Source organism: Grammomys surdaster, unplaced genomic scaffold (genome assembly GCF_004785775.1).
Source record: "Grammomys surdaster isolate TR1022 unplaced genomic scaffold, NIH_TR_1.0 125974, whole genome shotgun sequence".
In the NCBI taxonomy this organism is placed as follows: Eukaryota; Metazoa; Chordata; class Mammalia; order Rodentia; family Muridae; genus Grammomys; species Grammomys surdaster.
Genome location: NW_021620791.1, coordinates 2,082,108 through 2,097,404, shown reverse-complemented (window position 1 = coordinate 2,097,404; position 15,297 = coordinate 2,082,108). Strand labels below are relative to the sequence as shown.

Sequence of the window (15,297 nt, the reverse complement as noted above, 5' to 3'; positions counted from 1 at the left end):
GGAAGGAAGGAAGGAAGGAAGGAAGGAAGGAAAGAAAGAAAGAAGAGAAAACACACTCATATTCACACAGACACACACACATACACACACACACACACACGAATTGAGCTTTGGCTGGCTTCTCCAGTTGTATGTCTCCCTTCCTCAGCCCTAGAACTGGGAGTGTGCTCTGTGATGCCATCACTTCCAGAAACACAGCAAGCCCTCAAAGCAGAGACATGACCATGACGAGAAATGCCTCTGAGCCCTCACTCCCAGGCCCCTTCCTCTGGGTGCTAAGGCAAGTCTGCTCTCGGATCACACCAGCCTCGGCCAGCTAATGAAGCAAGAATGAGTGTGCACTGGGGGCTGGCCACCAAGCCCAGGGCTGGGCCAGGGCAGGAGCACGGTGAGGAGTCATTGCTGTAGTCACCAATCCAATCCAAAGGTCAGACCAAAGTGCTGGAGCATAAAGGCTTCTGACACAGTGCAAGGAGGTGCCACCGCATCTGCCTCTAGACTCATCGTACTAGAACAACCCAATGGCAACCCACCAGCCAGTGCCCCCTTGAGAGAGCCCAGAAGCAGCTTGTACTTGGCTGTGACTTCTAGGCCTCAGGCCTGGCTTTCCCTCGGCTGAAAACAGTAAAAGTGTAAGCTAATCCATTTTTTAAAAAATTTATTTATTTTTAATTTTTATCCTTTGAGATAGGTTCTCACTGTATAGCTCTGGAACTCACTACGAAAACACCAACAAAATCAACTGCTCAAAAAAAAAAAAAAAAAAAAAGATGTGGTCTTGCTGGTCTAGCAAGTTAGAACCAAGCAGAAAAGGGCAGAGTTCTCAAACCTGAAAGCCTTCTAGTCGAGTGGTTCTCCACCTTTCCTAATGCAGCCACCCTTTACTACAGAGCCTCACGTTACTGTGAACCCATACCATAAAATCATTTTTATTGCTACTTCATAACTGTAATTTTGTTACTGTTATGAATCATAATGTAAATATCTGTGTTTTCCCATGGTCTTAGATAACCCCTGTGAAAGAGTCATCGACCCTCCCCTGGGGGTCATGATCCCAGATTGAGAACCTCTCTGCTGTAGCCTCTTTTCAGTCTTGGGTCTCTCCTTCCTCAGGCTCACTGAGGAGATGAACTGATACAATCCATAAGCAGCTAGCAAAAACACAAGCAACAAAGGGGTGATTATTTCTTCTGCTCCTCCTCCTCTTCCTCCTCCTTGTCTCTCTTTATTTTATTTCTCTTTTTAATGTGTATGAAGGGTGTTCATGCATATAAGCAAGCAAAAGCACATGCCCATGTACGATCATGCAGAGGAAGACCCCCTTAGCCTTATTGTCTTTCCCTAAACACAAAGCTCACCATTTTGGCTGGACTGGCTTGCCGTTGAGCTCCCAGGATCTGCTTGTCTCCACTCCCCCAATGCTGGGATTGCAGGACTGCACACTATGCTTGATGTTTTTAATGTAGATGCTGGGGAGTCAAACCCTGCTTGTATACCAAGTGCTCTAAGCCACTGAGCCATCTTTCCAGTGCTTTGTTTTATTCATCTGTGCCCATATGTTTGTGTTTACGTGTGGACATGCATACGTTGGTTCTCGCTTTTCACCACCTTGCTTTTGTTTCTCTGGTTCACTGTATTTTGGTTTTGGTTTTGGTTTTGGTTTTGGTTTTGGGTTTGGGTTTGGGTTTGGGTTTGGGTTTGGTTTGGTTTGGTTTGGTTTGGCTTTTTTGATGGGTTCTTGTCTGATACAAGTCTCACAATGGAGCCCTTACTGGCCTGGAACTAGCTATGTAGCCCAGACTGCTGTCAAGCTGACTGAAAGCTGCCTGCTTCTACCTCTCTAATGCTGGGATTGAGCTCCAATTCCCAGTGCTAGGATTTAGGGCACATGCCACCACATCCACTTCCCCCCCCCACACACCTTACTTTTGGCAAAGGACCTTTCATCTGTTTCTGCCACTGTGATGTATACTGCAGGCTAGCCCACTCATGAGCAAGCATGAGGAGGCTTCCAGAGGTTCTCCACCCCCTACCACCCCTCTTGCCATAGAAATACTTTGATTACAATATCCAGGTTCCAGTTCCAGTTCTGGGGATCACACTGGAGTCATCGGGCTTGGGCAGCTATTGCTTCTACCAAGAAGCTGTCTCTTTGTCCTCTTCTCTGCCAACTTTCTTATTTTTGAAACAGGTTCTCATGTGTCCCAAGCTGTCCATGAAGTCCTTCCATAGCCTCAGACATCCTTGAATGTCTGAGTACTAGTTTGACACACAAGCATCACCATGCCCAACTTGTACAGTACTGGGGACCAAACCCAAAGCCTCATGCTTGCCAGTTAAAGAGCTTTTTCTTCTCCTTCCTCTTCCAGCAACTATGAAGTCACTTGGACTGAGATCATTAAGGAATGAGCTGAAGGCTCTTGTGCTGGTTCCCAGGGGTTGGCGCTGGGATCTGCCCCCTTTGCTTGCTTGTTTGTTTACTTTCTGGGAGGAGGGCATGATTAACTATGCACTTGTCCTCCCTTTCCAAGCCAAAGCTGTGTTGAAAAGCCAAGTCCATCACCTTCAGTTGCTACAGCACCTTTCCTCATCCAGGAGAAAATTAGGCAAGGCAAGCATGGCACGGCCTGGGTCTAGTTTTGAAAGGAAGCACAGGGCTGTTCCCACAGCCTCTCTGGCAAGGTGTGTAGACCTGTTTCTGACAGAATCTCAAAAACAACAGCAGAAGGAACCAAAGAAACCAATGTCACTCCTGCTTAAAAGACAAGAGGAAGAGAAGACTATTCAGACATGGGATGAGACCACGGACCAAGAGGTCTACTTTCATGTTCATGGTTCTCTGACATGGAGGCCCCTCAGGCTCTGAGCTGCTGGAGGGTCTCCATCCATCTCTTAGTCCACCCATGACCCACCCACTCATCCAACCACCCGTCACTTCTCCTCCATCCGTGCCATTTCCCCTTCTCCTTCAGTAGGCACTGTGCTATGTGCCAGGAAAGAGCAAGGCTTCAGCGGTCCTTGACCACTTGGAGTTCTCCCAACAAGCCAGCAGTGAGTCTCAATCATGTTTTCCTAAGGTTGACCACAGTGTCTAGCTCAGGGTAAGTATAAAGCATGCTGTTGACTGAATGATGGATCCCTTGTTTTTTTTGTTTTTTGTTTTTTGTTTGCTAATGCTTCAAATTTATTGACTAAATACACTGGGTCATTTTTAAGATGAAGACTTCACATTTGAAGAAGTGTTTCAGACACTTCTCATTGTCATTTCTTACCAGCAGACAACATAGTGACATGCAGACTGAAAACATTAGGTATGGAGTCTAAAGGGTCAAGTTCATATGCCAGCTATGAGCTGGCTCCTCCTGAGCAGCTACTGAAAGACACTTCATCTTCTCAATTACAAGATGGGGAAATATTTGACTTGTCTAGTTCACTCAACTGACATACATACCAAAAGAGAGAAACTTCTAGAAGGTATGCTGTGAATAAAAGTGATGTGAGAGAATTAAAAAATGTCTAGAAATTCCAGATGTCATGGCACACACCTGTGAATCACAGGGCTGAGGCAGGAAGACTGGGTCCAGTGTCAGCTGTGCTACAAAACACACACACACACACACACACACACACACACGCACTCTCACACACACACACTCACACACACACCATTCCAGGACTTATAGAAAGTATGATTTAGTGGTGTCACTACCTATCCAAGTTTCAGATATATAAAGAACACAAGAGTGTCCTTCAGTAAAGTGAGTGACTGGGTCAAGTTCTGTCAGCCAGCTGGGAGCAGTTGCTCCTGATCTGCTCTAAGGAGATTAAATGTATGTGTCTGTGGTATCACATGTCAGCCTGGCTAATCGTGACCCATATTTCTCTCCATCTGATACATGTAACAACAGTACAAAGGGGTGTTGTAACCTTAATTGCTTGGAGTGTTTTGAAATCCTCAGATTAAAGCTAGGGAAGTCCAAAGTATTCTCTGTGTGTGCCCAAGGAATCGCACCAAGCCAACCTGGGTTCACTGGAGCAGGGAGGCACTGCAGCACGGATTCTGAGGTTCGCCGAGAGAGGCAGGGTGGAAGGTCCTGTTTGTAGAAAGGCCAGGACCAGCCCTTCTCCTAGTTCCCTTTTTGGTTTTGTGGATTTGGGGAAGGTTGATTCCAGGGTCTCATAGCTCAGGCTGGCCTCAGACTTGTTGTGTAGCTGAGACTGGCCTTGACTCCCTGAGCCTCTTGCCTCAGCCTCTGAAGTGCTGGGATTAGAAGCATTACCACACTTGAGTGGCTCCCCTGCCATTTGCTCATTTCCCACATGCTTCTTGCGCTCTCTCTGTTCTTTGTGGTTCCTGAGTTACATGGCCTGTGCTGCAATGACTCCAATACCATGGGTCTGCTTTTCTAAGTTACCTCTAGCTGAACGTTTTAGCAAAGGACAAAAAAAAAAAAAGTCACCTGGCACTTCTGCCAAGTTTTTCAAGTGGGCCCAGAGCTGACACCAAAGCTTCATGGCTTAGTTAAAATTTCATCTCACTAGAAAATCAGTCCAAGGCTATCCAATCCTAACTGGTCAGCCCTTAACATACGCACAGAGGAGCAAAGCTAAAGGGACTCATTGAGCCGATTCTGTGTGTGTGTGTGTGTGTGTGTGTGCGTGTGTGTGTGTGTGTTAACAATAGTTAAAGGAAAGGCCATGAATTTGAGAAGAGTGAAGTGGATAGGGGAGGAATTGGGGGTCAATGAGGGATAGAAATGTGAATACAGTAGTCGCGTATTAAATTCTCATAATTTTTTTTTTATTATTAAAAAACGTGTCTGGTGAACCAGGCATTTGGGAGGCTGAGGCAGGACTGAGTTTGAGAGCAGCCTGGGCTACAACAGTAGTACCCTGTGGCAAACAAGTAAACAATTAAAACAAAACAAAAATAACAGTGTATTCCACAGTGGTTGCCTTGGGAACCAGTGCCAAGCAGAGATGGACAGGACCTATTCTATGCTCTCCATCTGACTGTGTCTTCATGAGAATTCACTGTACTGCCTGCAATGTAGTGTGGTGGCTTGTACAGTAGTGTACGGGGTCAGGGGCCAACTTAATGGTCAGTTTCCTTTCACCAGGTGGATCCTGGAAACCAAACTAAGCTTGTCCGGCTTGGTGACAGGCATCTGTAGCCAAACAGCCATTTCTCCAGCCCCGTGGCTTCATTTACTGTTAAAAATGCATATTCGCTTTTTTGAGAATTTCATACTTGACTTGCACACATTCTGATCTTACACACTTCCAGATCTACCCTCAATGTTCTCACAACTTCCTCTCTCTCTCTCTCTCTCTCTCTCTCTCTCTCTCTCTCTCTCTCTCTCTCTCTCTCTCTCTCTCTCTAACAGCCCAGATTCCAGTGTGTGCTGTCCATGGGCATGGGGCCATCAGCCAACAGCAGAGCCTCAGCTTGGGGCAGAGAGCTTGGAGCCCCTCTCCCACTCCAAGGGCAAACCATTTTAATCCCGTCTAATTTGCTTTGGTCTAATTTGCTTTGTTTCAAAGAGGCTCTCAAGATGTAGTGGAGCCGGGCGGTGGTGGTGCATGCCTTTAATCCCAGCACTTGGGAGGCAGAGGCAGGCGGATTTCTGAGTTCGAGGCCAGCCTGGTCTACAGAGTGACTTCCAGGACAGCCAGAACTACACAGAGAAACCCTGTCTCGAAAAACCAAAAAAAAAAAAAAAAAAGACATAGTGGAAGCTAGAAACATAACTCAATCAAGTCATCCCTGTGACGGAGTTCATGTTTTCTAAGCAGTTTTTCCTTGTTTTAATATTTATACTTAGAGGGGACGGAGACGGGAAGAAACGCCATGACCCATCTTACTATAATTAGCTCTAAAGCTGAGAGGCAGGTGTCTTCTGGAACCTGCATGCTCTCTCTCAGGGTGAAGCAAGTGGTAAAAATTCTATAATGTTCTTCTGGGGTATTCATAGCTTTTCTCAAATTCTCCATTTTCCTAACCTTAAAAAAAAAAAAAAAAGTCAGAGGATTCATTTTGTTTTTGAAACAGACTTGCTCTATAGCCCAAGCTGGTCTTGAACCCTTGACGTGCCTGTCTCAGCTTCCACGGTATTGGAAAGGCAAGGCAGGTGTCAAAGGCCAGCCAATGCTTCAGTTCTTGAACTCAAAAATCCATGTTACGCTGTCCTCCAAGGCTTCCAATCCAGCCCACAGAACCCACCAACCGCCTTGTGCAAGTAAGCCCTGCTCATTAAAGTTCACATGCTCGTTGATACACAAAAAAGCAGATTCCAGGCAGGCATAACTACACATGCCTTTAATTCCAGAGGCACGAAGACCTCTGTGAGTTCAAGGCCAGCCTGGTCCACATATCGATTCCATGCCAAGCAGGACTATATAGTAAGACTTTTTCAAGAAAAAAACAAAACAAACAAACAAAAAAACGTAGCAAACCATCTTTGACTCTGTCTCCATGAGACACTACAGCCAGAAAGTCAAAGGCTATCTCATTGTGGCCAGGAACAGCCACAGGAAGGCAGAATGTACACAAAGGAAACTCACCATATTTCTTTACGAAACCATATTTATTAAAAGTTGTCTACAAGTGGCAACAATGTGCCACTATTATCTTTCCACACACGCACAGGAGACCTAGTGTTTCCAGCTGTCCGGGTGAATGCCCAGGCCAGCCCCGAGTCCTCAGTCAGGGAATGTATCATAGATACAAGAGCTGGGCGATACCAACAGAGGCCTGTCCCCGCTCCTTCCCCAAGTCCCAGCATCCTCTCAAGATTATACTGCCAACAATCATTCACATTTCATGTGGCTCTGGACACACAGGTTCCTCAGACAGACACAGACGACAAAACAAGCCTCAGAGCCAAATGACAACAATTGGACATATGTATAAAAGGTAAAATATATATACAAATACAAAGCACACAGTACGTGAGGTATACACGGCATTCTCTCAATGTTAGTAGTCTGCCTAGGCATAGCCCTTAAAGATGCCTGCTGGCTTCTGTGCCATTTCTCAGAATACAGTATTTTTGTTACCCGTTTAACCACCTGGTTTCAGCACTGTCCCAGACAGTGACAGCCATTTCATCTATACTTTTTTTTTTTTAATGCAACTTTCAGCAGTTTCTCTGAGAAGCTTCATTTCCTGTAGGGAAAATGTTTCTGTCTCCAGAAGCATTCAGGCAGAGGCTAGGTCCCCGCCTGGGGAAGAAGCAGGGGATCTCTGGTAGGCAGAGAGGAGAAGAGAACCTGCATCGGATGAGTTTTAAAGCTCTTTCCAGCTACATTTTCAAGGTTCTCTCCATCACTCCAGAGCCGGCTTCAAAGATGGGGTCACGAGCAACGCAACACGTGAACCCCGAAGAGCCCAGCATGGGAAACTGAAGACCCTGGATGCCAGAGGCACAGCAACCCACGGGAGGGCAGTGTCCAGGTTCCTTCTGGAAATTAGTCTGAAAATCTTCCAAGACTGTCTCAAACTCACTTTCTCTGAAGCACAAAGACAGTTCGCACATGCTCCTGAGAGAGCAGGTTGGAGAATCTCCTCCCCCTTATCCACATACACAAAATGTTCCACCCGGAGATGGTCCTAGGGGTGGGCGTTAGGTGCACAGGCTAAATGCTGCCATATTTGAGGGGAACCCTAAGAGCTAATGGATTCCACACAATCAAATCAATTTCTTTAAAAACATTGTTGTCTGACTGAGCTCAAGAGTTCTGAATTTGAATCAAGAATCTTGAATTGAATCTTGAATCAAGAGCCAAGAATTTGAATCTCCCAATACTTTTCCACAAAAAGCTGTGACTGCTTTTCATAGCTGCAGGTGACAGGTCCCAAGGTGGGTCGGCGGAGGACATTATTGCATAGGAGGTCTTGGCTCTGGGGGGAGAGTCTGGGTTTGGGCAGGCTCTAGGTTTTCTCACTGTCTGTTCCAATGCTGGAGCAAAGTCAAGGGTGAGTATGCAAGGAAAGTAAGGCTTAAAAAAAAAGAAAAAATAAACTTCCGGTAAGGAGAAACTGCAGCAGCAAGGGGAGCCTTCAAAGACAAGTCCAAAGATGACAGGTTTGTCACTCCAACCGATTGCCACCTTGTTCAAATGCCACTGTGTGAAGTGCTTCCTTCCCATTCAAATGTTCAAGTTCACCACACCTGACCACGTGGTATGCCCGTTAGCTTCAAAGAGTGTGGCACCCTTGCATCCGACACGGGGACAGTCACGATGGGTCATCGAAAAGGGGACACCTCCTCCATCGAGCAGCTAATCTGAGTGCATGCTGGTCAAATCAAGTCACTCAGCCCAGAGAGGTGGCACCACACTTGAGCCCCCACAGGGACAATGGTGCTCCGTCCCCTAATCTGGCTGGCACCACATAAGAGGGCCTGCCCACCATTAGAAATGCCATGTGTGAGAATTATGAGGTTTCTGAGGTTTTTTTGGGATTAGCAGAAGAAGGAACTAATGTCATTGTCCTCCCGGTACTCGGGAACAATCTGGTCTGAAGTTCCTATTTCTGAGTCAACATACCCCGGTTCCAGGACATATTCAAACCAGGGATGGAATAAGATCTCAGGAGCTGTGAGTCTCTCAGAAGGTTCTCGCCTCAGGAGGCTGCGGATGAGGCACCTGGCTTTGGGGGAAACATGCTCAGGAATGCAGAACTGTCCACGGCGGATTTTGGAGAAAAGGGCACTCGGGTCTGAGTCATGAAAGGGGTATCGTCCGACCAAAAGCGTGTAGAGCATCACCCCAAGGCTCCAAACGTCCGCTGCCTTTCCGGAGTAGGTCCCAGTAGTGTTGAGGATCTCGGGGCTCACGTAGGCTGGGCAGCCATGTTTATCTGACAGCGTATCATCCTCACCCTTAATGATGTGTGTATCTTCCAGGCTTTCCAGTCTAAGCTGGGTTCTGTGAGAGACAGAAACGGAGCTATTATTTTCAAACCAGCTGCTATGGAAAAACAAGGCCTTCCCAATAACAGTGCCCATAGGCACTGACAGCCAAGGCCGTTGAAATGTCATTTACCCCTTCATCTAGTAAGCACTGCCCTGCAAACATCCTGGACGAGTGATTTCACAAACCAATACAAACTGCAATAAATGTTTGCAAAGTATCGAGAGAGTGCCCAGGGCGGGAGGGTATGATGCAAAGTCTCAAATAATATTCATGATGTTAGAGCTTATAAGAGATATCCAATAGGGTTACACAATTGACAAAGTCCACATTGCAGAATGGGGAGCCGGTTTCAGGGGAAGACTGGCATGTTCTACAAAGTTGTCAGGGGAAAGTGAGGGTATGTGTCCTCCTTCCTCAGGTGGGGCCTGTGCATCCTACATGTCACCAGTCTCTTACTGTGACACTGATTGCCCAGGCCTGTCGACACTACTGCCCACATCAACTAAATTTCATTCACCTGAGTCCCAGCTGCAATAACTTGAGTGGGACCATGACAAGAAATGTTTAATTACATTTATTGGACTGTTTGTTTCACAGCAAAAAACACTTAACCTGCCGGCCAGTGGTGGTGCACGCCTTTAATCCCAGCACTTGGGAGGCAGAGGCAGGCGGATTTCTGAGTTCAAGAGTTCGAGGCTAGCCTGGTCTACAGAGTGAGTTCCAGGACAGCCAGGGCTACACAGAGTAACCCTGTCTCGAAAAACCAAACCAAAAAAACAAACAAACAAAAAAACCCAAAAAACAAAAAGCAAAAAAAAAAACACTTAACCCTGAGAGAGAAGTTATGTGAACAAACACACGTGGCTGATAGGTACGAGGACTCCAGGGTCCTGAAACACCCCCACGAGTGCAGATCAATGTACTTGAGTGCTTATCCTACATGAGAGTCTCTGTTTTATAGATATCACTGTTAAGGAAGTCACTGAAGAACGTGAAAGGAGTCCAGAAACCAAGACTAGAATGTAAAGAAATCATAGTCTAGCAGACCTTTGGTCGAAAGAACTCTTATGTAGCGGCAGGGGCCTCCTGACACAGAGCCAGCCACCCACATCTTCTAGACACCCCCCCCCCAGAACCACGTGGGGAACCTCTAACATCCAGTGCCTGCTTCTCTGAAACAGGCCTATTTTAGTAAGTCACTTGTTGTGAAGTTACATGCAAACATTTGGTCAGTTCCCTTTCCTATCAAAGGTCTGGTGGTTTCTTTCTTTTTCTTTTTCTTTTTCTTTTTTTTTCCAGCCTTCCTGTTCCCTGGAGTGTAGTATACATGTGCTAACTTCGGTATGTCCTCAGCATGACCTCCCTGTTATGTAAAATACCCATTGGTTCTGTAAACGGAAAATATGACTCAACCCACGGTGGCTGCCCCTGATTGGCTCCTGTAGTACTAAAACCCTGCACCTGTGCTGGCTACATGAATAGCGTCAGCTTGCCGTTGCTTAACCCTCGGGTTACCAAACCCTATGCCCATGACACTGGTCTGTGCAACGCAGATTTCAAAAGCCGGTGAGGAGGTGTGTAGCACATGTTTCAAAAATAGGCATCACCATTATCAGAGAAGCACACACATTCCAGGAACCAGACACTTCTCCACAGCAAACAGTTTACTTCTCTTTGCTAATCTGTGTGTTTCGATAGTCAGTGCAAGGTCAGATTGCAAACGCACTCTTTGAGGACTTCTGTAACTTTTTAAGGGGCCCTGGCTTTAAAGGTACAAATGCACAGGTGGGGTAGGTCCTGGGTAACTATATTGGAGAAGGTAACTCACTCCCACAGGACAATTCTACTGACAGTCAAGGTCTCTCTATCTTCCCACCACGGATGTAGTCTGTTTGCAGAATGAAGGGTGGTCTATCTCATGCTGCTTCCTGAATTCTCTTGGTGAAGCCTCCACTTCAAATCTCAATGTCTCCTTACTCCCTTATCAAGCACATCTTGTCCTTATGAGGTAAGCCAGGAGCTATATTTAGCAGTGCATGCTAGCCAACTTCCATTTATTATTCAATGTGGTTATTTTCTGAAGATGGAGCCGATGAGATGTCTTAAAAACTCACCAGAGAATGTGAGCAAACTACTGAGGGGTGGGGAGTGGAGGGGGAGAGAGGAGGGGGAGCACAGCCCAGGATGAAACAGAGCAGGAATTCAGTATGATAGGGAAGGTTGAAATTCTGCAAGCATAACAGCGTCACTAGCTCTGTAATGTCTTCTAGGTAGGTATGGCAGAGCCACGGGATGGGAGTAAGGGTCTGAGCACCTCTTGGAGTTAGTACTGTCAAAGACAAGTGAATACCTTTTCCCCAACAGACTGACCTTTCTGACAAGAGAAAGTAAGCCTGAGCCTAGGACAGGAGCAGGAAGGGCATCTGCTCAACAGGGAGCATCCTCAAAAGCACCAAGGTGCCTCTAGGCCGCCCAATACTCCATCCAATGGAGCAGAGAATAAACGGAGTGTGGCCAGGACTTCCCAGATGCAGGACTTAACACAGGGAAGACCTGAGCCCTTGAGTTTATCTTGCACCTAACTGCATGACCTGTACCTTTGGGGGTTTTACTCTGTCTGTTTGTTTCCTTGATTTTTGGGGGGCGGGGGTGGGAGGGGTTGTTGCTGTTGTTGCTGTTGTTTCAAAAGGCCACAAGAGGAGCTGTGGTAGCTGCCTACCTCTCCTCCGTGGAGAAGACGAATTTCCTAAGCTTCAGGTCCCCCAGCACAATGGCCGACTGGTGGCAATGCGCAACGGCAGAAACGATCTGCTTGAAGAGCCGAGCCGCCTCCTCTTCCCGAAGCCTTTTCCGGCTTCGCACATAGGAGTGCATGTCTCCAAAGTCCTTCTCGAAGAAGACGTAGGCCTTGCTCTCCCCGAGGATCACTTCCACGATGCCAGTGATGTTCCTGTGGGATGGCAGCTGGATGTAAGGCCTGATTTTGTCCTGGTAGTGTTTAATGGGAAACACCTGTGGAGAGAAAAATGACCTGTTTAAAGGACTAGAAAGTCAGGGAGCCGCCTCCCAGGTCCTATATGAAGCTGGGCTGGAGTGCTCCATCTTTGGGCTTTCAATGGCAATAAGCCCCATTCATATATTCTAGTCTCTACCCCTCTCGAAACTCCAGCTGCTAGGATACCCTTAAAACCAACCTACACCTTGGGATCTGGGCTAGCACACTCCCAAAGCCCACCCCCTACTGTAGGGCAATTGGAAGAACTGCCTTCTGCAAACGCTTTGTCTTTTAGGGGCCAACAGCTCCTGGAAGCCAAGCAAGCCCAGCTCCCTGATGTAGCTCTTCCGAGAAGACTCTAAGTAGCCTAGTGGAATGAACCCCAGCATCTCTTAAGAGTGAAAAACATGCATGTGTCTCCCCTGCAAACCCAGGAGGCTCAGCAGAGCACAGTCAAGGAATGTGGTGACTTTGCAGCCAACACGGGAAGCTGAGGCAGCAAACACTCAGAGCTGTCATTAGTCAGAAGGAACCGATGACTTGGAAGGAGAGGCTGACAAAGCAGCCTTACGCAGCCTGCTTATGGCTGTGACTCAGGTGGGAGCAGCCTGCAGTTACTTTCTTACAGGAGGGGACAGGCACCTCTATACGGTCTTTTTTTTCCCCCATTTGTTTACTCGACCCCCATCCACCCGGGCTGCCCCACCCCCACAATGGGTAGCAAATCCTCTAAGAAGCTGGCTGGTCTCTTTAAGGACCTTTTGTTCAGTCCGGTTACTCATATCCTAGACGCAACTGGAAATGGTGACACACGGGCTGTCACCATCTGGATTCAGCTATTATCTGCTCGGAGGAACTGGAAGGGGTTGCACAATGACCCAGACCCACCCCACCTCTGAGGTGGCTGCTCTAGTACCAACTGGAAAAAAAAAAATCCCTCTGCTGCCCTCTCCTCCCGCCCCATCCGTTTCTCTCCCAAAACTGTTCTCATCCACCAAAGAAGAAAAGAGTTTTCCTCTGGGCTTGACCACGCATCTGATTTCACGCGAGTGGACAGTAGGTGGCAGCAGCAAATGGGAGAGGCGGGGCGCGCGCGTGGGGGGGGGTGGCTTTCAGGTGAGTTGTTGGAAACCCAGATGCCACTTTTAACTCCAGGAGAACGAAAGGAGTCGATGGGGCTCTCAGTGGCCCGGAGATAGTGTCCGGCTCACAAAGCGCAGACTGCGCAGCCGTCCTCGGCTGTGCGCTCTCGGAGAGCGGTGCCATCCTGTATCTAGTTGTACTCCTCCTAATGTTGCAATGAACATTGCCGGCCTCAAACTAAAGCGAGTGGAAGCGAGCCCCTGGAAGTTTTCCAATACTCCGTCCGAAGCTAGCCAGAAGTCCTCCCAGGCTTAAGACCACCCCCTCCCGAAACTTCCGAGGCTGAGCTGTACCCTGGTCCCAACAGTTCGAGTCCAGAAGCCCCTAGGTTCCAGAAGCCCGATTCCGTCTGGTAGAACCCATGCCGCGAACCTCCGGCAAAGAGATTGCCAGTTGCTCCCAAGTCCCGAGGAGGCACCCACTGCAGGGCGTCCTTCCAGGACAGGGGTAGGAGGGGGATGAGAGCAGGGCAATGGCATGGCCCTGGAATCCATTGCAATTCCAAACTTAAATGGAACGCCACGCGCTGGCAAGACAGAGCGCCAAAGAAAAGAACAGAGATAAAAGAACTGAACCCCGCACTTCCTCTAGACGGCCGAACCCTCACCATAACACTCCACAGGAAACCCCTCAACCTCCAAAAAGACGAAACTGACCAAAATACCCTCCATATCCAACTCAACGCCCTCATCTGCTCTGCCAAATCTGAGCGCTGGCGGAGTGTGATCCGGGTGGGCCGGATCCTAAGCACTTCTGTGGACGATCCAGACCCGCAACCTCCACCCCAGGATGCTTACCTTGCAGCGCAGCTCGCGGCCGGTGTGGATGCACAGTGCCCGGGACACATGCTCGCGCTCAGCTAGGGGTAGCAGCAGGTAGTCGGCGATCCGGCTGGGCCCCGGTGCGCTCACACAGCTGCCGCCGGTCCCCTGCGCGGAGGGCGGAGGCTGAGGGCTGCAGGGCGAGCCAGGGGGACTGAGGTAGTCAGGGGGACTCGAGCACTCAGAGAGGCGCGGACACTTGGCCGCCACCGCTGCCGCGTCGTCCGTGTCCAGCAGGCGTTTGGCTGGGGTGCCCCGGGCAGCCGGGAACAGTAAAGCCTGACCGCGGGGCTGCGAGGCGCCACTCAGGGCAAAACGCACGGGTCCGACCCGCATCGTGGCCCTGGCCGGAGCGGCGCCGGCTTTGTAAATCCCTGGATCCGCGCTGCGACTTCTTCCAGTCTGCGGGATGGAGTTTGCAGATCGAGCTTGGATCGGTCCCCAAGAGGAGCAAAACGAGAGCCGTTCCTGGACGCTGGCGTTGTACAAGAGAACCACGCTGGCCACGCGTCCAAGGGTGGGAGGCCAGCTAAGGTCCCCAGACCCTCACAGGCACCAGGTCTGGGCGCCTCGCTGGCGGTGGCCGCCGCTATTGTTGCCGAGGCTGTGGATAGTCCGGGACGTGGAGGCTGCCCGAGTTCCCGGGTGCTGAGCCTCGAGGACAGGATTCCGCAGGCTCGTTGGCTTCACCGAGCAAACGCACTTCCCAAAGCAATTAGTCCCGAGTAAAAGCCGGTGCAACTTTTCCGCGCCGCTCGGGATCCTGCGCGCTCCTGGACTCCAGGCGTGTGAGCGAGCGAGACGCGCTCAGAGAGAGAGAGAGTGACTGAATGTGAGTGTGTGCGCCGCACTGATCCCGGCCAGTGCACTCCTTCTCCTTTTCCTCCACCTCCTCCGCCTCCCGGTGACTCACGCTGTATACACACACACACACTCACAGCCCGGGCTGTGTAAACAGTTGGGAAGCCGGGTTGTGCAATGAGGTGGCTGCGACGACTCCGGCCCCGTCGCCCGGCTTGCAGTCACCGGAGCGGAGGGAGGAGACTACGGGGAGGGGAGGTGGAGTTGGAGGCTGGGACAGTAGGGGGTGGCCGGAGGCCTGGGGATGCTCCCGACCGCGCGCGCCTAGGCGCAGGTGGGAACGTCCCGGGACGTCCTGGGCGCGCGCACACACCCCCCGGGTTGGGCTGGGCAGCAGGCTGCGCGCGCCCTACCGCAGGCCCGCGGGCTGGTAGCCCAGGGAGGGGGCGGAGGAAAAGCTCCGTGACGTCAGGTTCCCGGGGAAGTGGGCGGGAGGGGCGGGGCAGCGGGGGCGAAACGACTGCTGATTGGTGCGCGCGCATCATTCACACAACACAATGGATCGCGAGTTCCCGGCGGCCGCGCGCACCTCCGGACTCCACACCGGCAGCTGGCTGG

General features: G+C 49.7%; 1 protein-coding gene across 1 annotated transcript; it reads right to left on the bottom strand.

The window, feature by feature from the left end:
* Positions 1-6,568: 6,568 nt before the first annotated feature.
* On the bottom strand, positions 6,569-14,875 carry Trib1 (tribbles pseudokinase 1). Its single transcript, XM_028753878.1, has 3 exons — positions 13,855-14,875; positions 11,639-11,931; positions 6,569-8,931 (listed from the first exon to the last, which is right to left on the bottom strand). Exons 1-3 carry the CDS (start codon positions 14,212-14,214, stop codon positions 8,466-8,468), a joined length of 1,119 nt encoding a protein of 372 aa, XP_028609711.1. The 5' UTR covers positions 14,215-14,875; the 3' UTR covers positions 6,569-8,465.
* Positions 14,876-15,297: the final 422 nt, after the last annotated feature.